The 27,582-nt window shown below is 43.4% G+C and overlaps 1 protein-coding gene across 1 annotated transcript in view; it reads left to right on the forward strand.

The window, feature by feature from the left end:
- The window catches only part of LOC138669992 (ultra-long-chain fatty acid omega-hydroxylase-like), a 91,908-nt gene that overhangs the window by 43,161 nt on the left and 21,165 nt on the right, over positions 1–27,582 (forward strand). The window contains exons 5-7 of the mRNA XM_069756938.1: positions 20,543–20,670; positions 22,834–22,955; positions 23,665–23,932. Coding sequence (XP_069613039.1) covers positions 20,543–20,670; positions 22,834–22,955; positions 23,665–23,932 — 518 coding nt within the window. The remainder of the gene's footprint in view (positions 1–20,542; positions 20,671–22,833; positions 22,956–23,664; positions 23,933–27,582) is intronic.

A 27,582-nucleotide genomic window follows, 5' to 3' on the forward strand; every position in this document is an offset into this window, starting at 1 on the left:
TTCGTCCTGATGATAGCGATCATCGTCTCTCCCTCTGGTCGGCGGGATCCTCTTCTGTCGTCGCCAGGGAACATCCTCCGGTCTGGACGCCAGCTCGATCTTCTCCTTGGGGGCCACCTGTAGGGACTGCACGATCAAGGCTAATGCAGCAAAGTTCTTGGTCAGCTCCTGCATCTGGAGACGTAGTCCTGCGGGAGAATCATCATCGAGGACCTGGGCATCGGACTCAGCAGGGATTTGAGGATATGACGCCACCTCCTGGTGGTACGTGAGGGCTAGTCTTAGGAGGTACTGCACAGCTGGATGGAGGTTCGTGCAACACCCAGATGGCGTTGTCCTTAAATTGTGCAAAGTCTAGGTTGGGGTTTTGCAAAGCCAGAATACGTAATTGAGCCTTGTGGGTATGAGATAGAAGCCCCTCAATGAACTGCTCTTTCAAAAGTTTATCTGCATCCTGTATGCTGTTAGGATCTACTTGTTCAACAGCCTGGAGTGCCTCCTGCAAATTAAGAGCATAGTCCCATATACTGTCTTGGGCTTTTTGCTTACACCCGAAGAACTTCATTTTTATCTCTGCAGCGGTGCGGGTGTCAAAAGTAACTTTGAGCTTAGCAAAGATCTGCTGCACAGTCCCTTTATCCACATCCGGCCAGGATTTTACCTCCCTCAGGGCCGCTCCAGAAAGTTGGCCAGTTAGAATATGAATCTTCTGATGCTCTGTCAGGTGATATACTTCCAAGAGGCTACAGAGTCTTTCTTTAAAATCGGTGAACATATGTGGTTCGCCAGAATATTGCAGGAGCCAGGCTGCTCCTGGTATGTACGGCATGGACAAGGGTATGATGGCCGCTGTGGCGTGTCCGGTTTGCTTATAGGAGCTGCGGCCTCGGCTAGCGGTACGGGGACTACAGCTGTGTTCTCCGCGGGGCCCGGGGACATCACTGGGCTTGCAGGTGCGTCCGCTGCTAGGCTTGGGGGTGCTATGAGGTCTGCGGCTGCGACTGCCGCCAACTCCCCTCCCGGATTAGACATGGCTCTTCCCCTTGCTGACCTGGTAGAAGTCGGATCTCCTCCCCGGAATCTGCAGTGGTTTCTCCGGTGCTCCGCTAAGCACTTTGCAGCATCTTTTCTTCCGGCTTTGCTGTACGACGTCTTCACTTCCGGCGTTCTTCTCAGCAGCACGGCACCCTTTTTCCTGCTTCGCTCTCTTTTTGGCTGGCTCCGCCCACGAAGGTATGTCTCCTCCTAATGCTCCACGCGGCACTGCAATGGCGGATTTGGGCGGCAATTCACAATACACAGTCTCTGGCACTAAACAGTTAGGCACAGTCCTTTAGGCGCACATGACCCAATTTTCAGGGTCAGTAGATCCTGTTCGTGACGCCAAGATGAGTCACCCCACGGGCCAGGGGTTACTCGGTACCAGGTCCAGTACTTCACATGGGGATGTCACGGTGGCTGCGACTCAGTCCGTGGCCCAGGGCGCCCATGTAAAAGGGAAAGGTCTTTAAAGGGATAAAGTTTGTGTTCGTGACGCCACCTGTGGTATTCGGTCAGGATGACCGACGCTGCTTTAGGGGTCCGCTGCAGTGGTGTTATGGCAGCTAGATGGTATAACTTCCCACAGGTGAAGCATATCCCCAGGGCTCCCGGTGTTTAGATAGTGATTAGAAGATCGAGGATACTAGGTTGCAGTCTCTTTACCTTTACTGAAGACTTCAGCATCCACAGTCCAGGGCACCAGACCACAGGGCAGGCAGAGAAGTCCGGGCAGTCCAGAGGCACGCAAGTTCCCCTGGGTAAGTCAGATGGGAGCCTAGCACTCTGCGCTTTCTGTCTCTAAGTCCCTGCTGCCCCTAAGTGTCTCAACAAGGTCTTTAATCGTTCTGCTGTCCTAGGACAGGTACCTGTATGGCAGGCAGCTCGGGCTGTGTGAACTGGGGTCTGTTCTCGGTGACTCCAGGCTCCTAGGTGCTGCTGTGCCACAGGTAATTATGGGCAATGTCCTTGTAGAATAATACCCTCCGGTTCTGCTCTGTGTTTTATAATACACAAAAGCCTTGGGCTCCCGCTACCTGGATTCTTGCGCTGATACTCTTCAGAGGCCTGCTCATGGCCTCCTGGAGCTCTCACTTTCGTCTGTGCTCCACTCCTGTCTGTCCTCGCACACAGACTTCTACTACTAACTGAGCTCTCTCCTCCTCCAAAACAGGATCTTTATTGAGGGAAGTTGCCCTGAAATAGTGCTTGGATGAATGACCTCGGGGAGACCAAAACATCCAACACCGCGGAGACACCATCACGTGTTTCTCAACGCAGTGATCACTCCCCGAGGTCATTCATCTGTACCTTCACAGCCTTTTACTAGGCACTGCTCCTAATAGCCAGTTTCCTAATCCACACTGATGAGGGGCAAAAACCCCGAAACAGCTGTCTGTGGATGGATGCCATAATTCAGAGGTCCCCAACTCCAGTCCTCAAGGCCCACCAACAGGTCATGTTTTCAGGATTTCCTTTGCATTGCACAGGTGATGCAATTATTACCTGGGCAAGACTAAGGAAATCCTGAAAACATGACATGTTGGTGGGCCTTGAGGACTGGAGTTGGGGACCCCTGCCATAATTGGCATAGGTGGTTTTCCTTTATTGGATGCTGCCCTTCCCGTGGTTTTTCCTTCCCGGGGAAAGGCCTGGCTATTCATTGCTTGTGTTGAGAAACATGTGATGGTGTCTCCGTAGCTTACTTTACATGCATTTGCATATTTCCCATAAGGGATGGGGGCAGTGTTCTGGATCACTGCGTTGAGAAACACGTGATGGTGTCTCCGCGGTGTTGGATGTTTTGGTCTTCCCGAGGTCATTCATCTGTACCTTCACAGCCTTTTACTAGGCACTGCTCCTAATAGCCAGTTTCCTACTCCACACTGATGAGGGGCAAAAACCCCGAAACAGCTGTCTGTGGATGGATACCATGCTTGGCATAGGTGGTTTTCCTTTATTGGATGCTGCCCTTCCCGTGGTTGTTCCTTCCCGGGGAAAGGCATGGCTATTCATTGCTTGCGTTGAGAAACATGTGATGGTGTCTCCGCAGCTTACTTTACATCTATGAGACACCTATCCATTACTAATCCTATAGTTACAATTAGGGCCAGAAATATTTGGACAGTGACACAAGTTTTGTTATTTTAGCTGTTTACAAAAACATGTTCAGAAATACAATTATATACAGGTCCTTCTCAAAAAATTAGCATATAGTGTTAAATTTCATTATTTACCATAATGTAATGATTACAATTAAACTTTCATATATTATAGATTCATTATCCACCAACTGAAATTTGTCAGGTCTTTTATTGTTTTAATACTGATGATTTTGGCATACAACTCCTGATAACCCAAAAAACCTGTCTCAATAAATTAGCATATCAAGAAAAGGTTCTCTAAACGACCTATTACCCTAATCTTCTGAATCAACTAATTAACTCTAAACACATGCAAAAGATACCTGAGGCTTTTATAAACTCCCTGCCTGGTTCATTACTCAAAACCCCCATCATGGGTAAGACTAGCGACCTGACGGATGTCAAGAAGGCCATCATTGACACCCTCAAGCAAGAGGGTAAGACCCAGAAAGAAATTTCTCAACAAATAGGCTGTTCCCAGAGTGCTGTATCAAGGCACCTCAATGGTAAGTCTGTTGGAAGGAAACAATGTGGCAGAAAACGCTGTACAACGAGAAGAGGAGACCGGACCCTGAGGAAGATTGTGGAGAAGGACCGATTCCAGACCTTGGGGAACCTGAGGAAGCAGTGGACTGAGTCTGGTGTGGAAACATCCAGAGCCACCGTGCACAGGCGTGTGCAGGAAATGGGCTACAGGTGCCGCATTCCCCAGGTAAAGCCACTTTTGAACCATAAACAGCGGCAGAGGCGCCTGACCTGGGCTACAGAGAAGCAGCACTGGACTGTTGCTAAGTGGTCCCAAGTACTTTTTTCTGATGAAAGCAAATTTTGCATGTCATTCGGAAATCAAGGTGCCAGAGTCTGGAGGAAGACTGGGGAGAAGGAAATGCCAAAATTCCTGAAGTCCAGTGTCAAGTACCCACAGTCAGTGATGGTGTGGGGTGCCATGTCAGCTGCTGGTGTTGGTCCACTGTGTTTCATCAAGGGCAGGGTCAATGCAGCTAGCTATCAGGAGATTTTGGAGCACTTCGTGCTTCCATCGGCTGAAATGCTTTATGGAGATGAAGATTTCATTTTTCAGCACGACCTGGCACCTGCTCACAGTGCCAAAACCACTGGTAAATGGTTTACTGACCATGGTATTACTGTGCTCAATTGGCCTGCCAACTCTCCTGACCTGAACCCCATAGAGAATCTGTGGAATATTGTGAAGAGAAAGTTGAGAGACGCAAGACCCAACACTCTGGATGAGCTTAAGGCCGCTATTGAAGCATCCTGGGCCTCCATAACATCTCAGCAGTGTCACAGGCTGATTGCCTCCATGCCACGCCGCATTGAAGCAGTCATTTCTGCCAAAGGATTCCCGACCAAGTATTGAGTGCATAACTGAACATTATTATTTGATGGTTTTTTTGTTTGTTATTAAAAAACACTTTTATTTGATTGGATGGGTGAAATATGCTAATTTATTGAGACAGGTTTTTTGGGTTATCAGGAGTTGTATGCCAAAATCATCAGTATTAAAACAATAAAAGACCTGACAAATTTCAGTTGGTGGATAATGAATCTACAATATATGAAAGTTTAATTGTAATCATTACATTATGGTAAATAATGAAATTTAACACTATATGCTAATTTTTTGAGAAGGACCTGTATATATAGTATGGGCTGAAAGTGCACACTCCCAGCTGCAATATGATAGTTTCCACATCCAAATCGGAGAAAGGGTTTAGGAATCATAGCTCTGTAATGCATAGCGTCCTCTTTTTCAAGGGACCAAAAGTAATTGGACAATGGACTCTAAGGGCTGCAATTAACTCTGAAGGCGTCTCCCTCGTTAACCTGTAATCAATGAAGCAGTTAAAAGGTCAGGGGTGGATTCCAGGTGTGTGGTTTTGCATTTGGAAGCTGTTGCTGTGAGCAGACAACATGCGGTCAAAGGAACTCTCAATTGAGGTGAAGCCGAACATCCTGAGGCTGAAAAAAAAGAAAAAATCTATCAGAGAGATAGCAGACATGCTTGGAGTAGCAAAATCAACAGTTGGGTACATTCTGAGAAAAAAGGAATTGACTGGTGAGCTTGGGAACTCAAAAAGGCCTGGGCGTCCACGGATGACAACAGTGGTGGATGATCGCCGCATACTTAATTTGGTGAAGAAGAACCCGTTCACAACATCAACTGAAGTCCAGAACACTCTCAGTGAAGTAGGTGTATCTGTCTCTAAGTCAACAGTAAAGAGAAGACTCCATGACAGTAAATACAAAGGGTTCACATCTAGATGCAAACCATTCATCAATACCAAAAATAGACAGGCCAGAGTTAAATTTGCAGAAAAACACCTCAAGAAGCCAGCTCAGTTCTGGAAAAGTATTCTATGGACAGATGAGACAAAGATCAACCTGTACCAGAATGATGGGAAGAAAAAAGTTTGGAGAAGAAAGGGAACGGCACATGATCCAAGGCACACCACATCCTCTGTAAAACATGGTGGAGGCAACGTGATGGCATGGGCATGCATGGCTTTCAATGGCACTGGGTCACTTGTGTTTATTGATGACATAAGAGCAGACAAGAGTAGCCGGATGAATTCTGAAGTGTACCGGGATATACTTTCAGCCCAGATTCAGCCAAATGCTGCAAAGTTGATTGGACGGCGCTTCATAGTACAGATGGACAATGACCCCAAGCATACATCCAAAGCTACCCAGGAGTTCATGAGTGCCAAAAAGTGGAACATTCTGCAATGGCCAAGTCAATCTCCAGATCTAAACCCAATTGAGCATGCATTTCACTTGCTCAAATCCAGACTTAAGACGGAAAGACCCACAAACAAGCAAGACCTGAAGGCTGCGGCTGTAAAGGCCTGGCAAAGCATTAAGAAGGAGGAAACCCAGCGTTTGGTGATGTCCATGGGTTCCAGACTTAAGGCAGTGATTGCCTCCAAAGGATTTGCAACAAAATATTGAAAATAAAAATATTTTGTTTGGGTTATGTTTATTTGTCCAATTACTTTTGACCTCCTAAAATGTGGAGTGTTTGTAAAGAAATGTGTACAATTCCTACATTTTCTATCAGATATTTTTGTTCAACCCTTCAAATTAAACGTTACAATCTGCACTTGAATTCTGTTGTAGAGGTTTCATTTCAAATCCAATGTGGTGGCATGCAGAGCCCAACTCGCGAAAATTGTGTCACTGTCCAAATATTTCTGGCCCTAACTGTATATGTCAAATAAAGACACAGCCAGAATAAAATCCTTTATTTGAAAAAATTACACAGACTCCTTTAGTATTCTAAACTAAACCATACTTACTGCAATGCCTAATTCCTGCGAAGCCCTCAATCTCCTGTACTAAAAATAAAATAAAAAAACGGCAATATACCATACCTGTCCGTTGTTCTGTCCCACGACGTAATCCATGTCTGGGGGTTAATTAGTTTTCAACCTGGAAGGTGCCAAGATGCGACTGTCCCGGCTGAAAACCACTGGTGAATGAGATGCTGAGAGTGCAGCATCATTCACCAGCGGTGACATCATCGAGTCGGGCTGAACTGCGGTGTCGGGTTTTTCATTCATTTATTTTGTTAGATCACAGGCGGCGGCTGTGAAATACCCCGATCATCCGCTCCTGCTGTCACTGTTATTAGCGGCAGCAGGTGTCGGATGAGGAGGGCAAGAGCCCCAAAAGCCCGCACCTGCTGTCATCGTTTGGACTTTAACCCCTTCCTGTCATTCGCCGTTCTAGTACTGCTCAGCGGGAACTGCGTTCCCGCAAACCACAGTAGTAATATGGTGGCACGATCGCTTGGTCTCACAGTGAGCACCGCGGCAATTGCGTGCGGGTGTCAGCTGTATGTAACAGTTGACACCCCGCAGCAATTCCCTGCACAGAGAACAATCGCGCAGGGAGGGGCTATCTGCGCTCTCCCACTGGAACAACACAATGCGATCGCGTTGTTCCGGTGGTCTCCATGGAGACCCCAGATCCAAAATGGCCCCAGGGCTCCTTCCGGGTCCTTTACTGAGATGGCTTGCTGTTGCCTGCTGAGAGCAGGCGCCAGCAAGCCTCCTGCACTGCCTGTCAGATCGCTGATCTGACACAGTGCTATGCAAAGTGTCAGATCAGTGATCTGACTTTATATAGTAATGTCCCAACCTGGGACAATGTTATAAAGTAAAAATAAAAAATCCCCATATATTGAAAAAACAAATATTTTTCAATAAATCCATTTTTTTATGTAAGTTAAAAAAAAAAACAATAAAAGTACACATATTTGGTATCGCCACATTATAAACTTTAGTGAAACACTTGGGGTTTAAAGTTCTCACAACACATCTAGATAAGTTTCATGAGGGGTCTAGTTTCCAATATGGGGTCACTTGTGGGGGGTTTCTACTTAGGTACATCAGGGGCTCTGCAAAAGCAACGTGACGCCTGCAGACCAATACATCAAAGTCTGCATTCCAAAACGTCACTACTTCCCTTCCGCGCTCTGCCATGCACCCAAACGGTGGTTCTCCCATATATGGGGTATCAGCGTACTCAGGACAAAAACTTTTGGGGTCCAATTTCTCCTGTTACCCTTGGGAAAATAAAAAATTGCGGGCTAAAAGATCATTTTTGTGGAAAAAAAAAATGATGTTTTAATTTTCACGGCTCTACATTATAAACTTTAGTGAAACAATTGGGGGTTAAAAGTGCTCCCCACACATCTAGATAAGTTCATTAGTGGGTCTACTTTCCAAAATGGTTAGAAACAAATCTCGTAGGCACAACTAATTAGTGGTGCTCAAGTAGGTGCCCAAGCCGTACTCAGTAATCGATAAACTTGGCACACACAAATCACTAGGTGCAGTGAAGATTTAATGAAAACAAGTACATACAGAAGACGTTTTGGTCTGTATGACCTTCATCAATGTACCTCAATAGAGTACTTATAAAGCATTTGGGTCATTAGTGGGAATAGAGATTCCCCTCCATAAAGGACTGTCCGGGTATGCCAGGAGATAGCACAGAATCTCAGTTAGTTCATAGAAAACGGACACAGTATCCACTGCTAGTCCTGTGCACGGTCTTCACTGCACCTAGTGATTTGTGTGTGCCAAGTTTATCTATTACTTTCCAAAATGGTGTCACTTGTGGGGGTTTCCACTGTTTAAGCACATCAGGGGCTCTCCAAACGCGACATGGCGTCCGATCTCAATTCCAGCAAATTTTGCATTGAAAGTCAAACGGCGCTCCTTCCATTCTGAGCTCTACCATGCGCCCAAACAATGGTTTACCCCCACATATGAGGTATCAGCGTACTCAGGACAAATTGTACAACAACCTTAGGGGCCCAATTTCTCCTGTTACCCTTGGTGAAATAAAACAAATTGGACCTGAAGTAAAATGTTTGTGAAAAAAGTTAAATGTTCAATTTTTTTTAAACATTCCAAAAATTCCTGTGAAGCACCTGAAGGGTTAATAAATAGTGATGAGGGAATATACTCGTTACTCGAGATTTCCCGAGCGTGCTTGTTAGGGGTCGAGTTCCCGCCTCTGCACAGGGGGAATCTCGGGCCATCTCTGCTGCGGTCTCCCATTCTTCTCCTGCCACAGTGGAGCCTGCTCAGCGGAGACGTCGGTCCCAGTGTCTTGCTCAGTTCCACTCTGTACAAAGAGTTACTCCTGCTTTTCCTGCTTCTGCCATTGAAGTCAGTGCTGGGCAGTGGCGAGCAGACGCTTCTGGGACTAAGTCCTGCTTTTCTCGTTCTGAGCATGCCCTGAGTAAGATCTCTCAGTGGAGATCAAGGGTCACATGGTCAGATACTGCAGCTAAGTCCATTGGTCCTTTCAGGAAGGTCCTTTAAGTGCTAGGACTAAGTTCTGCTTTGCACACTGACCATGCCCAGGGCAAGATCTCTCAGTGGAGATTTACGGTCACATGCTCAGGTATGGCAGTCTCTCATTGGTCCTTCTAGGAAGGTCTTTTACTTGCTGCAGCTATATAAGGCTCGCATGGCCGCACGGCCATGCGCTAGTGTCAATTCATATATGTGCTTTGCGCCAGTGTGGTTATGCATGAGTGTGTTCAGGGACCCAGCTGAAATAAGCCCCTAGAATACCGGCACCTCCGGTGAGGAGATTGTATGAGTGTGTTCAGGGACCCGGCTGAAATAAGCATAACCACTGACTGCTATCAGCTTGGCAGTAAGCTTCTGCTCCTGTGAGGCTAACAAGTCGCAGTGCTTCCCTTTCAAGGCTACTCTGTGTAGTAACAGAGCTAGTCTATACCACCAAACAGTGCCGCCATTCGCTAGCAGCAGGTTCCTCCTGCACGGTGGACCCTGGGCTGCGAACGCACCATTTATAATAAACATCTCTATTTTCTTGGTGCGTTCCGCTAGCCCTAACAACGCTCAGGTGTCCTCCGAGTATTTTTTAGTGCCCGGAGATTTAGTTTTTATTGCCGCAGCTGAATGATTTACATCTGTTAGTCAGCATAAGTACATGTGGGGGTTGCCTGGTTGCTAGGGAATCCCCACATGTACTTATGCTGACTAACAGATGTAAATCATTCAGCTGCGGCGCTAAAAACTAAAACTCTGAGCACTAAAAAATACTCGGAGGACACCCGAGCATGCTTCTTGAATGTGGTTTTGAGCACCTTGAGGGTTGCAGTTTTTAGAATGGTGTCACACTTGGGTCAAAGTGACCAAGTGTGAGGTGGTCCCTAAAAAAATGGTTTTGCAAATTTTGTTGTAAAAATGAGAAATCGCTGGTCAACTTTTAACCCTTATAACTTCCTAACAAAAAAAATGATGTTTCCAAAATTGTGCTAATGTAAAGCAGACAGGTGGGTAATATTTTTTATTACCTACAGGTCCTTCTCAAAAAATTAGCATATAGTGTTAAATTTCATTATTTACCATAATGTAATGATTACAATTAAACTTTCATATATTGTAGATTCATTATCCACCAACTGAAATTTGTCAGGTCTTTTATTGTTTTAATACTGATGATTTTGGCATACAACTCCTGATAACCCAAAAAAACCTGTCTCAATAAATTAGCATATTTCACCCATCCAATCAAATAAAAGTGTTTTTTAATAACAAACAAAAAAAACATCAAATAATAATGTTCAGTTATGCACTCAATACTTGGTCGGGAATCCTTTGGCAGAAATGACTGCTTCAATGCGGCGTGGCATGGAGGCAATCAGCCTGTGACACTGCTGAGATGTTATGGAGGCCCAGGATGCTTCAATAGCGGCCTTAAGCTCATCCAGAGTGTTGGGTCTTGCGTCTCTCAACTTTCTCTTCACAATATCCCACAGATTCTCTATGGGGTTCAGGTCAGGAGAGTTGGCAGGCCAATTGAGCACAGTAATACCATGGTCAGTAAACCATTTACCAGTGGTTTTGGCACTGTGAGCAGGTGCCAGGTCGTGCTGAAAAATGAAATCTTCATCTCCATAAAGCATTTCAGCCGATGGAAGCATGAAGTGCTCCAAAATCTCCTGATAGCTAGCTGCATTGACCCTGCCCTTGATGAAACACAGTGGACCAACACCAGCAGCTGACATGGCACCCCACACCATCACTGACTGTGGGTACTTGACACTGGACTTCAGGCATTTTGGCATTTCCTTCTCCCCAGTCTTCCTCCAGACTCTGGCACCTTGATTTCCGAATGACATGCAAAATTTGCTTTCATCAGAAAAAAGTACTTGGGACCACTTAGCAACAGTCCAGTGCTGCTTCTCTGTAGCCCAGGTCAGGAGCCTCTGCCGCCGTTTATGGTTCAAAAGTGGCTTTACCTGGGGAATGCGGCACCTGTAGCCCATTTCCTGCACACGCCTGTGCACGGTGGCTCTGGATGTTTCCACACCAGACTCAGTCCACTGCTTCCTCAGGTTCCCCAAGGTCTGGAATCGGTCCTTCTCCACAATCTTCCTCAGGGTCCGGTCTCCTCTTCTCGTTGTACAGCGTTTTCTGCCACATTGTTTCCTTCCAACAGACTTACCATTGAGGTGCCTTGATACAGCACTCTGGGAACAGCCTATTTGTTGAGAAATTTCTTTCTGGGTCTTACCCTCTTGCTTGAGGGTGTCAATGATGGCCTTCTTGACATCTGTCAGGTCGCTAGTCTTACCCATGATGGGGGTTTTGAGTAATGAACCAGGCAGGGAGTTTATAAAAGCCTCAGGTATCTTTTGCATGTGTTTAGAGTTAATTAGTTGATTCAGAAGATTAGGGTAATAGGTCGTTTAGAGAACCTTTTCTTGATATGCTAATTTATTGAGACAGGTTTTTTGGGTTATCAGGAGTTGTATGCCAAAATCATCAGTATTAAAACAATAAAAGACCTGACAAATTTCAGTTGGTGGATAATGAATCTATAATATATGAAAGTTTAATTGTAATCATTACATTATGGTAAATAATGAAATTTAACACTATATGCTAATTTTTTGAGAAGGACCTGTATTTTGTATGATATGACTCTCTAATTTAAGGGCATAAAAACTAAAATTTTGAAAATTGCGAAATTTTCTCCAAATTTCCGTTTTTTTCACAAATGAATGCAAGTCATATCAAATAAATTTTACCACTATCATAAAGTACCAGGATCCGTTGAAACCTTTCAGAGTTATGACGTCATAAAGTGACAGTGGTCAGAATTGAAAAAAGTGGCCTGGTCAGGAAGTTGAAAACAGGCTTCGGGGTGAAGGGGTTAATATAATCCTCATCAGTCTCCTCTGCTCGCGGCGATCGCTGGCAGAGCAGGGGAGAATGATGAGAGCGTCTTCAGCACTAGCCGTCCGTGTCGTACTGATGCGGCACATGGGTGGCACACGTGTGCCACAGGTAGTACACACACAGACACGGATATCTCCGGTACCGGTTTTTCCGGTACTGGAAATATCAGGACGTATGAGGCTATCCTTGAAAGAAATTAGATGTGGATATTAGTGAGACTCGCACTCTAAGGCCGGGATCACACACAGCGAGATACGGCCGAGTCTCGCAGGTTAAAACCAAGCTCTGGCACCGGCGCTCCAGGACGGAGCGTGCAGCCGCATAGCAATACATGGAGCCACACGCTCCGCTCCGGAGTGCCGGTGCCAGAGCTTGTTTTTAACCTGCGAGACTCAGCCGTAACTCACTGTAGTGAGACTCCGGCCTAACACTGACAGAGAGACCGGCTGTAGTGATTAGTACCATCTCTCAAAAAAACAGAAAACCATTCTATTTCTCACTTTTATATAGCCCAATAAATTCCATAGGTGAGGAGGAGAGTTTAAGTTGTTATATTTTACATAGGGGACTGTAGCAATTGATGTTTCTCAAGACAAGCTCTTTAAAAATGTATCTGTAGTCAAGTGTTTTTTATGTAATCTGACAGCAGCATAATGTAATAACTAAGATCATGATTGCAGCGATGTGGCACTTAGTTTACCGAGAGCAGCAGTTGTCACAGAATCGGTTATCTCTACTGCTTACTGCTGCGCCCTGTGTAACACCCCACCCCCACACATCATTGAGTTTCAGCTTTTCTGTACATTGTATATTAACAGAAAGCTGCTAATCAGTGGTGGTGGGAGTGTGGGGGGGGGGGGAACAGCATGCAGGAGGCAGCTAGTCAGATAGTCATAACCTCCTGCTGATTAAAAACTCAATTTATTGAAACGGAAGCACACAGCCTAGTGAGTCACACATCACAGTAATCAGGGTCTCCACTCCAACACCGTGGTGCTCTCAGCACTTGTAGCAAAAACCTGCTGATACATCTTTGCAAAGGGTGGGCCATTTATATGGATACACCTGGGTGGGCCATTTATAAAGTTGCATCCAAAATGGCCGACTTCAAAATGGCTGCCATGGTCACCACCCATCTTAAAAAGTTTTCCCCCTCCCATATACTAATGTGCCATTGCCTTGTTTACACTCATTCCCCAAGTAAGCACCATGTTGTGGATGAAATAAAGATTCATTTGCTCTACTGATGGGTGCCACAATCTTTTACCTCTCAGTAATAGACATGTGAAACTGAGTAGTTTGTAACATGAGAACTAAAGGTACCTTCACACATAACGATATCGTTAACGATATCGTTGCTTTTTGTGACGTAGCAACAATATCGTTAAGGAAATCGTTATGTGTGACAGCGACCAATGATCAGGCCCCTGCTGGGAGATCGTTGGCCGCTGAGGAAAGTCCAGAACTTTATTTCGTCGCTGGATCTCCCGCTGACATCGCTGGATCGGCGTGTGTGACGCCGATTCAGCTATGTCTTCACTGGTAACCAGGGTAAACATCGGGTTACTAAGCGCAGGGCCGCGCTTAGTAACCCGATGTTTACCATGGATACCAGCGTAAACGTTAAAAAAAACAAACACTACATACTTACCTTCAGCTGTCTGTCCCCGGCGCTCTGCTTCTCTGCACTCCTCCTGCATCCTGTGTCAGCGCCGGCCAGCCGGAAAGCACAGCGGTGACGTCACCGCTCTGCTTTCCAGCTGACCGGCGCTGACAGTGCAGAGGAAAGCAGAGCGCCGGAGGGCAGACAGCTGAAGGTAAGTATGTAGTGTTTGTTTTTTTAACGTTTACGCTGGTAACCATGGTAAACATCGGGTTACTAAGCGCGGCCCTGCGCTTAGTAACCCGATGTTTACCCTGGTTACCGGGGACCTCGGGATCGTTGGTCGCTGGAGAGCTGTCTGTGTGACAGCTCTCCAGCGACCAAACAGCGACGCTGCAGCGATCGACATCGTTGTCGGTATCGCTGCAGCGTCGCTGAGTGTGAAGGTACCTTAAGAAAGACATGTCTATGAGACCAAGACTGTGCATTTCCTGGGAGAGACCTGATTGTTTTGTTTTTTTAGGACCCCTCATACCGTTACCATTGTGATTTACTGAATCTATGATGACCTGATCCAAACACATGTCTATATTCTTTTTTTCTTGAACTATTTTTTTCCTAGTTTATCTGCCCTTATATTGGTTAGTCATGCTTTTTTTTTTATAAGCCACACTGCTAAAAGACTGCTCCCATTTTTGGCGCAACCATCTGCTCGAATGTCACCCAGTGACGGGCTCTCCTGGGTTCCCAACTCTGTATTCCTTCAGTCATGCCTAGGTTGCTGGTTATGTTACCTGTTTTGGCTATGTAACTACAGTGAGTTGGCTCAGTGTGTACAGTGGGTGTATAAGCAACATTTTTCTTCGAAGTGAATGCAGCGCTTAACTTGTGGTGTCATAAATATCTTCTGTATACGGTAAATGCTGATTCATTGTGTGTAAAAGGTATGACTTTCCATTTCTTGACTCCCTCACTGGACTTTGCTGTTAGGGGCAGAGTATGTGATATGTTTGCTTATGTTATCTATCTAGTGTTTAGACATAAAATTGCTTTAACCCCTTAGTGACAGAGCCAATTTGGTACTTAATGACTGAGCCAATTTTAACAATTCTGCCCACTGTCCCTTTTTGAGGTTATAACTCTAAAACGCTTTAACTGATCCCGCTGATTCTGAGACTGTTTTTTCGTGACAAATTGTACTTCATGTTAGTGGTAACATTTCTTTGATATTACTTGCGATTATTTATGAAAAAATGGAAATATGGCAAAACTTTTTTAAATTTTGCCATTTTCAAACTTTGAATTTTTATGCCTTCAAATCAGAGAGATATGTCACACAAAATAGTTAATAAATAACATTTCGAACATGTCTACTTTACATCAGCACAATTTTGGAAACAACATTTTTTTTGTTAGGAAGTTATAAGGGTTAAAATTGACCAGTGATTTCTCATTTTTACAACAAAATTTACAAAAACATTTTTTTTACGGACCATCTCACATTTAAAGTCACTTTGAGGGGTGTACATGACAGAAAATACCCAAACTTGACACCATTCTAAAAACTACACCCCTCAAGGTGCTCAAAACCACATTCAAGAAGTTTATTAACCCTTTACGTGCTTCACAGGAACTGAAACAATGTGGAAGGAAAAAATGAACATTTAATTTATTTTGCAAACATTTTACTTCAGAAACTTTTTTTTTTTATTTTCACAAGTGTAAAAAGAGAAAATGAACCACAAAATTTGTTGTGCAATTTCTCCTGAATATGCCGATACCCCATATGTGGGGGTAAACCACAGTTTGGGCGCATGGCAGAGCTTGGAAAAGAAGGAGTTCCGTTTGACCTTTTCAATGCAGAATTGTCAGGAATTGAGATCGGACACCATGTCGCGTTTGAGAGCCCCTGATGTGCATAAACAGTGGAAACCCCCCACAAGTGACACCATTTTGGAAACTAGACCCATTAAGGAACTTATCTAGATGTGTGGTGAGCACTTTGAACCCCCAAGTGCATCACAGAAATTTATAACATAGAGCTGTGAAAATAAAAAATCCTTTTTTTTCCTCAAAAATGATTTTTTAGCCCGCAATTTTTTCATTTTCTCAAGAGTAACAGGAGAAATTGGACCCCAAAATTTGTTGACCAGTTTGTCCTGAGTACATTGATACCCCATATGTGGGGGGACCACTGTTTGGGCACACATCGGGGCTCTGAAATGAAGTAGTGATGTTTTAAAATGCAGACTTTGATGGAATGGTCTGCGGGCGTCATGTTGCATTTGCAGAGCTCCTGATGTAACTAAACAGTAGAAACCCCCCACAAGTGTGACCCCATTTTGGAAACCAGACCCCCAAAGAGCTTATTTAGATGTGTGGTGAACACTATGAACCGCCAACTGAAACTTCACAGAAGTTTATAATGTAGAGCCATGAAAGTAAAAATTCATATTTTTTCCACAAAAATGATCTTTTCACCCCCACATTTTTACTTTCACAAGGGTAACAGGAGAAATTGGACCCCAAAATTTATTGTGCAATTTATCCTGAGTACCCTGAGACCCCATATGTGGGGGGCCACTGTTTGGGCGCATGGCAGAGCTAAACATTGGAAACCCCCCAATTCTAACTCCAACCCTAACCCCAACACACCCCTAACCCTAATCCCACACCGATCCATAATCCTAATCACAACCCTAACCATAACCCTAATCACAACCCTAACCCAAAAATACCCCTAACCCTAATCCCAACCAGATCCATAATCCTAATCACAACCCTAATCCTAACCCTAATCACAACCCTAACCCCAAAACTCCCCTAATCCTAATCCCATCCATAACCCTAATCAAAACCCTAAGACCAACACACCCCTAATCCTAATCTCAACCCTAACCCTATTCCCAACCCTAATCCCAATACACACCTAACCCTAATCCAAACTCTAACCTTAACCCTAATCCCTAACCTAACCCTAATCCAAAACGTAACTCTAATGCCAACCCTAACCGTAATACCAACCCTAATCCAAACCCTAATCCAAACTCTAACCCTAATTTTAGCCCCAACCCTAACTTTAGCCCCAACCTTAACCCTAACCCTAATTGGAAAATGTAAAAACCGACCCTGATCATGTTCTTTGGGGTCTCGGTTACCCCCGGCAGCCGAGACCCCAAAGATCCTCCGGGTGCCGGGCGCACTGCCATGCACCCACCATATTTTTGCCGGAAGAAGATGGCAGCGCCCATAGTGATCCACGAGGAGCATCGGGGGACACGGGTAAGTATCGGGGGGTGATCGGGGACCCAATTTCTCTGTCCTCTGATGTGCGAGAGGACAGAGAAATTAAATGGCAAATCGAGTTTTTGGGTTTTTTTTTTGCGTCCGCCGGTAAACGGTTAATTACCGGCGATCGCAACCCGGGGGTCGGTAAAAACTGACCCGAATCATGTTCTCTGGGGTCTCAGCTACCCCCGGCAACCGAGACCCAAGAGAGAATCCAACTCTGGGGGGCGCTATGCACTTTTTCCACAGAACCGTTAATTAATGGCGCTGTGGTTTTACTATCCTTAACTACCGCCGTTAAAAGGCGTATCGGCGGTTATTAAGGGGTTAAAGAAGCACTCCTCTCACCAAAGTTTATATCCTCTTAATATATTGCAATTGTCATATTCTGTACAGTCCTGTTCATCGTTATTGGCACCCCTTCATTTTTGTCATAGACTGTACAATATCTTCAGAAGCAATTGGAATGTACCATAGTTACATACTCTGGATTTTTTAATTAGTGGTCCAAAGTAATACAACAATAAAACATTGTTTTTCAACGTACATGTTTCAAAGAAACATACTCTTTGGTATTGATGGCAGCCTCCAAACCTTTCTTGTAGCCATCTATAAGCTTGTTGCACTTCTCAACTGGTATTTTCTCCCACTCTTCCGTTGCAGTTTGTTCAAGCTCTTGAATGTTTGCAGGGTACTTTTTCCCAATGACAGATTTCAGCTCATCCCAAAGATTTTCAATGGGATTGAGGTTAGAACTCATTGATGGCCATTTTAAAACTGTCCATTTTTTCTTTTTCAACCATTCCTGTGTACTTTTGAATGTGTGCTTTGGGTCATTGTCTTCCTGGAGGGGCAATGATTTTTTTACTCAAACCAAGTTTTCTTACACTGGGTAGGACATATCGCTCTAAAATATCTTGATATTTATGATTTCATTATTCCTGTTATACGGTCATGGCCTCCAGTACCAGACACAGCACAGCAACCCCACAGCATTATGAATCCTCCACCATGCTAAACTGTTGGTAGGGCGTTCTTTTCCTTATAAGCTTCATTGGACCGTCTGTAAACAAACTGTTGCTTTGCATTGTCAAAAAACTCAATTTTTGCTTGTACAAAGAACATTTTTCCAGAAGGATTATGGTTTGTCAAGGTACTCTTTGGCAAAGATCAGTTGTTCCTTTTAATCTCTTTTCTTCAGCAATGGTTTCTCCCTTTGCCCATAAAGCTTTGCTTAGTTTAGTGTACGGCATAAAGTACTTGTCGAAATCATAACCTCAGACTGTTTCACGTTGGCCTTGATGTCTTTGTTTGACATGGTGTTTTTCCTCCATTGGCACCAACCTTCAAAGACCTCTCTTGGCAATTTTCCTCTTTCCCCCACGTCTAGGGAGGTTATTGACTGTTTCATGCTTGGAAAACATTGTGAAAAAGGAATAGGGCCTACTATGTGGCTTTTTAAAATACTGAAGTCATCATTCATTGGTTAATTCATGTTACATGGGCACTGACAGTTAATCACAGGTGATTCTCATTTGTGAATTACCACAGTCGAGTCAAAATGTGTTTTCATACTAACTTAATTTAAAGGGTGCCAATACCAGTTTCACAGCAAGCTTTACGTTTTTCTAGTTTTCCATCCCATTGTTTTTTGTTTTAAATTATTGTTTATCATTTACTTTTTAGTATTGAACATATAGAAAAAATAAAAAACTGTTTCACTTGATTCATTTTTTTCAGGAGATATTCCACATTATGTACTTAAACATCATAGATGCCAATAACGATGAGCAGGACTGTAGCACTGTGCATATACATTTGCTCATTTTGCTCTTCTTGTTTTCTTTTATGTCAATTACATCACTTGATTAAAACTGAGTAGCTAAATCCTTCTAAGCTCTATCTAGAATTAGGACATCTATTTTCCCTGCATGAGTCATGAGTCACTGCAAAAGTCCCTGGCGGAAGCGAGGAGGTAGCAGCTGGGTCAGGAGGTGAAGACAGGAATGATTTTTTGCAGGGAAAAGAGACTTCCTGTTTCTACATAGAACAAGCAAAAGAGAAGAACTAGTTGGGTAGAAAGGCAAAATGAGCAATTGTAAGTACAATGCTATATAATTTGATGATTTCAATAAATTTGTTATGAACATTACACACATCACTCACGGCTAACAGAAAACGGGAAGACCAACTACATCGAGATGCCACACTCACGCTAAACTGGTCCTTGTACAGACTACGAAGTTGTTAGCTGCACCACTCAAAAGCACCACCTCGGACCCGACTTCCTAAAAGGCCATCAAGGCTTCAAGGCAATATTGCCTTGTGCAGGCGTGTACTATGGAGGACAGAGAATGCACTTCAACCCAATATTGCAGCCAGCATGCAGCCAGCGGGTAAGGAAAGGGTGAATCAAAAACACAAAAACCCCGCCTCCATGGCTGAAGATTGTTCCCTCCAAATTCAGGTGACAGAGTTCCTTTAAAGTAGAACATTTAACAATTTTATAATTGCAAATTAACAGTTCCTCGGAAGCCTCCAGGATAAAGAGCATGATTCATACAGGCATTTTATGCCAGATTCATCTGTTTGAACCAACTATCGCACAGTTATAGACACTATGGTTACCAAAATGCATAGGAAATATTGAAGTAAAAATACAATACCAGCTTACTGCAAATCACATGCAATCTAATGAATATTACAACAAGCTGGCTCACAAACTCAAAATGCAGTATTATACGCAATACAATTGTAGAAAGATTGAAATAGCTTTTGCAATTAACATATATATTTTAAAGCAATACTTTTTTCTCCAAGCATTGTGTAATTAAAGTAGTGATAGGTGTTAAAGTAAACAATGCCCAACCAGTTCAACCCCCCTCACCCACTGTTTTTCCATTTGCAGTTGTGTATTTTTTCAGCCATTCATATAATGTTAGTTCATGGCTGCACTCCATACATGAATCCAGTTTCTATGTTCAGAATAAACACAATTTTTTCAAACAATTCAGTTTTTTCCACACACTGAGCATAGTTTAATTGAATTAACGATAATTAGATCAATGATATATGTTAAAAGTAAACAATGCCCTACCGAATAAACATAAAAAAAAATTCCTCTAAATAAATTGATCAAATTGCCATTTTTTTTTTTTTTAAAAATGAGGTGTATGGAGATGCAGGACAGTGAGAAGATGGCCCCTCTTAATGAATTTGTTGTATCTTACCCGGCCATGCCCCTTCATTAAGACTGGCATGTACAGTCAAAGCGTTTTGATTTCATGCAGCACCACTAGAGAAGACCTGAGACATTATTTAAATGATTGACCTCTCATCTATAGTAAGTGACCACTACAGCCAATAACTGGCCTCAGTTTTCTCATGGATCTACCAACGGCATCACCGCTGAGACTAGTGAATGGCTGCAGCGGTCAAAATCATTGTTTCAGCTCTGTAAACAAAGACCGTCAGGGAGCAGAGGAGCGTTGGCACTGGAGTGGCAATGGCTTCAACAGGAATGTAATGACTATTTTGTTATTTTATTATATTATTTGCCTTTGCCATAATTATGCCCGATCCTGGACACTTTTTATCTGTTGAATAACTGTATAAAATACGGTTTTCGATTCGCATCTTCACGTATGAATTAATCAATATAAGTCATGATGTGTTTAACTTACCTTTTTATTTAAATCATTTTTTTCTTTTAGGAGATGGTCTTTTGCTCAGCGGTGGAGAGAAATGGGCACGCCAGCGACGTCTATTGACCCCTGCATTTCACTTTGATATTTTAAAGAATTATGTGAATATCTTTAACGAGAGCACAGATATCATGCATGTGAGTTTAAGCAGTAGACTTCAATTATTTCTACATGTTACATGGTCATAGTAGAAGTAAGATAAAGGCTAATTGGGGATTAAATGCTAACTCCATAGTTTTTGGTTCATACAATGGATAAAAATCTGTGTTGGTTACAAGATGCACCCCGAGGTGCGCAGATAGTAACAATCCAAATATCAGCGCTCCTAATAAGCCAAGCATTATAGTATCCATTGGATGTGTGCTATTGTCAGTTGGATACCATACGGGCAGCACAATGACCCTTGTTAGGCAATAGTGCTGTTCAGATTATGTCTGCTCGCACTACTTTGGTCCAACTTCTGGACCCGAATAATGCATGTCAATGACAGGCAGCTGCTGCCCTCGTCCAATATTCGGATGAGCACAAGGAGCTACACTTGGAGCCAATCATGTCCTTAGTTTGTGGACATGACTAGCCTAACTTTCTGCATGGTTGTCGGTAACGAAAATGTCTAAAAGAGTAGCTGCCTCTTTTACCCCTGACACCAATCACACTGCAGCCTTCATTTTGTATTTTCCGTAATTGGCCCCTGTGGGCGATAAAGACAGTTTTTCTTTTAAAAAGTTTCAAAAATCTCCCTCAATATTTTTTTTTTCTTATTCTACCTCAATTTTTACGGAGACACGTATGGCTTCTTATTGCTTAAATTTAAAACCTATTTTGCCAATCAATTGCATGTTAAACAACATTTTTACCTTTTGTATTTGTATTCACTTTTTTCTACAGTATTTTTTATGTATCATTTAAAAAAAACTGTCGGAGGATAGAAATTAAAGGGAACCTGTCACCTGCATTTGGCGGGACAGGTTTGCGGTCATAGGGGCGGGGGTTTTGGGTGTTTGATTCACCCTTTCCTTACCCGCTGGCTGCATGCTGGCCGCAGTATTGGATTGAAGTTCATGCTGTGTCCTCCGTAGGAGGCAGACTTGCCATAGACTTTTAAAGGGGTTTTTCCGATTTGTAAAAAGTCCTATTCCCTGGCCGCAGTGTGTTTAAAAAAAAAACAAACAAAAATGAAACTGTTCTTTACTCACCGTTCCCAAGTCCGGGGCTCTGAGCGGTTTGTGCCGTCAACTTGGTGGCAGCCACTGAGCTCAGTTATTGGCTGCAGCAATGTCGGCATGATGTCAGCGCTGCACAGAATAACACAGGAGCAGCAGAGAAAAGTCATAGCTTGTGCTCGGGAGGATGAGTAAAGCGCTGCAACTAGGTAAAAGGGGTTTTCCAAAACAAGGTAACTTTCATTAAACGCCCGAGCAGTCCACCTTTTAACTTTTCAATGTTCAGAGCTAATTGATGCACAACATTGTGCAGTTTTAAGAATGGGGGGAGCCAGCTGTCAGACAAAGCTCTATGGAGAAGGCAGAGATGGTTAATTCCCATCTCTGCCTTCCTTATCTCTGGGTAAACAGGCCTGAACAAACGCTGTGTATAGAGTATAAGAAGCGCTAACAACGCTTCCTCCTCCGAGCCCAGCAATCATGTTGAGGAGCAGTGGCGTAACTTGAAACTCACGGGCCCCGATGCGAAGGCTCCAATGGGGCCCACAAATATTTTACATTTTTAATAGCAATAGTCTTTTTCTATAGGCCAAATGGACATTTAGGGCCCCCTAGGCTCCAGGGCCCGGGTCGATATCAGCCCTTGGACCTGTTGTAGTTACACCCCTGTTGAGGAGTGCTAGGAGGGAGCAGGAGTTGCTTGCTCCTAGCAGATCGAGATCAGCTCTGATGTTTAATCGGAGGGCTGAATATGGCCTGTAACTGGAGAAAATATGCCAGAGACCTAAAAATGTATTTAAATACCTCTCAAAGACTTTTATGACCTTATGTCGAGGTACAGAATTTTTTAGTGAAGGCACAAAAGCAGATGGGTGGAGTAGAGCAGATTGAAATTGGCTGGCTGCCCATGGGGTAATGTATACACGAGAAACTTATACGTGCGCACCAGGTAACCATGCACTTTTATTAATATTTGTTTTGTTATACATTTCCTATATTCATTCATGATTAATTATCCCTGTAGTCCTTACAGATCATTAATAAAAGTGATCTAATAGCAACATCCCATTAGACCATTGCTACCAATTTGAGGGTGGACAACCACTTGACTTCTGGTGTTTCTGTATCTTTTCACAGGCCAAGTGGCGCAGACTGAGTGTAGAAGGCCCGATGTCCCTGGATATGTTTGAACACATCAGCCTCATGACATTGGACAGCTTGCTGAAATGTACTTTTAGCTATGACAGTGGCTGCCAAGAGTATGTAACCCCTTCATATCTGTTCCTTCAGAATGACTCAAGGGTACTGTTCTTCTAGAGATGCATAGTCAATGAATGGAGATTAGCTGCAACAGCAGATACAGGCAATGGGATGGAGTGGCACTGGTTCTGGGAAAAGCTAACCCATTTTTCTTATCTCTGACCAAAGCCTTAAAGGGAATCTGTCACCAGATTTTTGCTACCCCATCTGATTAGCAGCAGGATGTAGTGGCAGAGACCCTGATTCCAGCGATCTATCACTTACTAGGCTGCTTCCTACAGTTTTGATAAAATCACTGTTTTATCTGCTGCAAATCTATCAATTTTCTGTATAACCATGTAGACACCATTGATACCTTTCTGTGCATAGGCAGAAAGCAAACAGTGATGGGGGCGGGATTATTCAGAGGTCATGAATATTGGGGACTGCATGGCAACAGGTTTACCGGTCCACTAATGATAGTCTCCTGCTGATTAAACAATGATTTTATAAAAACTACAGCGATCAGACCAGTAAGTTATACATCACTGGAATCAGGGTCTCTAGCTCTACATTATGCTGCTCTCAGATTTGGTGGTGAAACAGATTCCCTTTAACTGGTAACATACCAAGTCAGGCAGCTGTTTCATTATTTTTATGCCCCACAAACAATACAACATTTTGGGATTTTTGACTTCTTACAGATTCTGGTAAATGTTGTCATTACAGGAAGCCAAGTGATTACATTGCTGCAATTTATGAACTGAGCAGCTTGATTGCGAAACGTGAGCAATTCCTTCCTCATCACTTTGATTTCATCTACTACCTTTCCTCAAATGGAAGAAAATTTCGACGTGCGTGCAAAATTGTGCATGAGTTTACTGCAAATGTAGTACAGCTGAGAAAGAAGGCTTTGCAGGAGAAGGGCGCCGAGAACTGGATCAAGCCCAAACAAGGAAAGACGAAGGATTTCATTGACATTCTGTTACTGTCCAAGGTCAGATCCGGTGTCTTCAATAAATATGACCTTATTAATGGGGATTTACATCCCGGATAGAGCCGTCCATAGACATTTATAGCCATCTTTTGTTTGTATACAATGACTGGAGGGTGGATTGTAACAGATACTCCCCTTCTGAGCCACCTCTGTTCCAGTGATGCCGTGGTTAACGTAACATTGTAATACCACATGAGTCCTGCAGTGGCCGCTATTGGACTCGCTTCTTTTGGTCAAGCGGAAGTAGTGAGAGCACAGAAGCCCAATATCGGCCACTGATGATTACTCGAGGAGACCCGGCACTTTTCCAGTTATTTTGCAGGGGGATTAACTAAATTAAAATGGGTTTGTCCAGATAGTGGACTATTGTCTCTTAAGGACAGCCTCTGTGCATATTCCCAATTGGGGCATATGAATATCATAGAGGCAGTCATCTGCTCAGAATAGAGGGCACCTCTGTATGAATGGCATGAGATTAGAAGGAAACATGCCACCTTCTATTACATGGACATCTGAATAGTCGCTGTACAGAAATCTGGCTGCTGCAGGTTTCCTTAAAATCCGTTATTTGTCAAGGGTAATAGAAAAAAATCGGAGTCCGGCTCAACAGGACTAGGTTTTCCTTTTCTTTTTCAAAAGAAATTATGAGTAAGGCTGGAGTCACACTAGCGAGTTTTACGGACGTAAGAGCGCAGAAAATACGTCCGTAAAACTCGCCAAACAAACGGCACAATTATTCTCTATGCCCCTGCTCCTATCTTCCGTATTTTACTGATCAGTATTATACGGCTTTCTACGGCCGTAGAAAATCGCAGCATGCTGCGTTTGTCACCGTATTGCACAAAAAAAAACTCCAATGAAAGTCTATGGAAGCCCCAAAAATACGGATTACACACGGACCAGCAGTGTGACTTGCGAGAAATACGCAGCGGTGTTAGAGAGAAAAGCCGGCAATTCAGTGCGGTGTACAGTAAAATCACACTGACAGCTTACAGTAGAATAGGTAGAATAAATGTGTACACATAGAATAGGTATATATATATATATATATATATATATATATATATATATATATATATATATATATATATATACTGTATATATGTCAGTGAGACACATATATGTATATATATTATCACTTCATACAGCGCTAGATAGCTTTAAAGCCGGTAATTCAATTGCTGGCTTTTGCTAGCTCCTTCCTAAACCCGACATGATATGAGACATGGTTTACATACAGTAAACCATCTCATATCACCTTTTTTTTTTTTGCATATTCCACACTACTAATGTTAGTAGTGTGTATATGCAAAATTTGGCCGTTCTAGCTATTAAATTAAAGGGTTAAATGGCGGAAAAAATTGTCGTGGGCTCCCGCGCAATTTTCTCCGCCAGAGTAGTAAAGCCAGTGACTGAGGGCAGATATTAATAGCCTGGAGAGGGTCCATGGTTATTGGCCCCCCCTGGCTAAATACATCTGCCCCCAGCCACCCCAGAAAAGGCACATCTGGAAGATGCGCCTATTCTGGCACTTGGCCACTCTCTTCCCATTCCCGTGTAGCGGTGGGATATGGGGTAATGAAGGGTTAATGCCACCTTGCCATTGTGAGGTGACATTAAGCCAAATTAATAATGGAGAGGCGTCAATTATGACACCTATCCATTATTAATCCAATACTAGTAAAGGGTTAAAAAAAGCACAAACATAGTTAGTAAGGCCGAAAAAAGACTTTTGTCCATCCAGTTCAGCCTATATTCCATCATAATAAATCCCCAGATCTACGTCCTTCTACAGAACCTAATTGTATGATACAATATTGTTCTGCTCCAGGAAGACATCCAGGCCTCTCTTGAACCCCTCGACTGAGTTCGCCATCACCACCTCCTCAGGCAAGCAATTCCAGATTCTCACTGCCCTAACAGTAAAGAATCCTCTTCTATGTTGGTGGAAAAACCTTCTCTCCTCCAGACGCAAAGAATGCCCCCTTGTGCCCGTCACCTTCCTTGGTATAAACAGATCCTCAGCGAGATATTTGTATTGTCCCCTTATATACTTATACATGGTTATTAGATCGCCCCTCAGTCGTCTTTTTTCTAGACTAAATAATCCTAATTTCGCTAATCTATCTAGGTATTGTAGTTCTCCCATCCCCTTTATTAATTTTGTTGCCCTCCTTTGTACTCTCTCTAGTTCCATTATATCCTTCCTGAGCACCGGTGCCCAAAACTGTACACAGTACTCCATGTGCGGTCTAACTAGGGATTTGTACAGAGGCAGTATAATGCTCTCATCATGTGTATCCAGACCTCTTTTAATGCACCCCATGATCCTGTTTGCCTTGGCAGCTGCTGCCTGGCACTGGCTGCTCCAGGTAAGTTTATCATTAACTAGGATCCCCAAGTCCTTCTCCCTGTCAGATTTACCCAGTGGTTTCCCATTCAGTGTGTAATGGTGATATTGATTCCTTCTTCCCATGTGTATAACCTTACATTTATCATTGTTAAACCTCATCTGCCACCTTTCAGCCCAAGTTTCCAACTTATCCAGATCCATCTGTAGCAGAATACTATCTTCTCTTGTATTAACTGCTTTACATAGCTTTGTATCATCTGCAAATATCGATATTTTACTGTGTAAACCTTCTACCAGATCATTAATGAATATGTTGAAGAGAACAGGTCCCAATACTGACCCCTGCGGTACCCCACTGGTCACAGCGACCCAGTTAGAGACTATACCATTTATAACCACCCTCTGCTTTCTATCACTAAGCCAGTTACTAACCCATTTACACACATTTTCCCCCAGACCAAGCATTCTCATTTTGTGTACCAACCTCTTGTGCGGCACGGTATCAAACGCTTTGGAAAAATCGAGATATACCACGTCCAATGACTCACCGTGGTCCAGCCTATAGCTTACCTCTTCATAAAAACTGATTAGATTGGTTTGACAGGAGCGATTTCTCATAAACCCATGCTGATATGGAGTTAACACATTATTAAAAATTATTTTAATGAAATAAAAACAAAGGTTGTTGTAATATTTTATTCTACGCTCAATCCAATCACTGAAGACCCTCGATCTGTAACAAAAAATAAAAAATAAACCAACAATATCCATACCTTCCGCAGATCTGTAACGTCCAACGATGTAAATCCATCTGAAGGGGTTAAAATATTTTGCAGCAAGGAGCTCTGCTAATGCAGCGCTGCTCCTTGCTGCAAAACCCCGGAGAATGAAGGTAAAGTAGGTCAATGACCTATATTTACCTTCATTTGCGGTGAGGCGCCCTCTGCTGGTTGTTCCTAGATCGTGGGAACTTTCCTAGAAAGCTCCCAGGCTCGAGTTCATATGAGGACAACCAGCAGAAAGCGCCTCTTATGGCCAAGTGCCAGAATAGGCGCATCTTCCAGATGTGCCTTTTCTGGGGTGGCTGGGGGCAGATGTTTTTAGCCAGGGGGGGCCAATAACTGTGGACCCTCTCCAGGCTATTAATATCTGCCCTCAGTCACTGGCTTTACTACTCTGGCGGAGAAAATTGCGCGGGAGCCCATGCCAATTTTTTCCGCAATTTAACCCTTTAATTTAATAGCTAGAATGGCCAAATTTTGCATATACGCACTACTAACATTAGTAGTGTGGAATA

The sequence above is a fragment of the Ranitomeya imitator genome, chromosome 3 (genome assembly GCF_032444005.1).
Source record: "Ranitomeya imitator isolate aRanImi1 chromosome 3, aRanImi1.pri, whole genome shotgun sequence".
NCBI classification, from domain to species: Eukaryota; Metazoa; Chordata; class Amphibia; order Anura; family Dendrobatidae; genus Ranitomeya; species Ranitomeya imitator.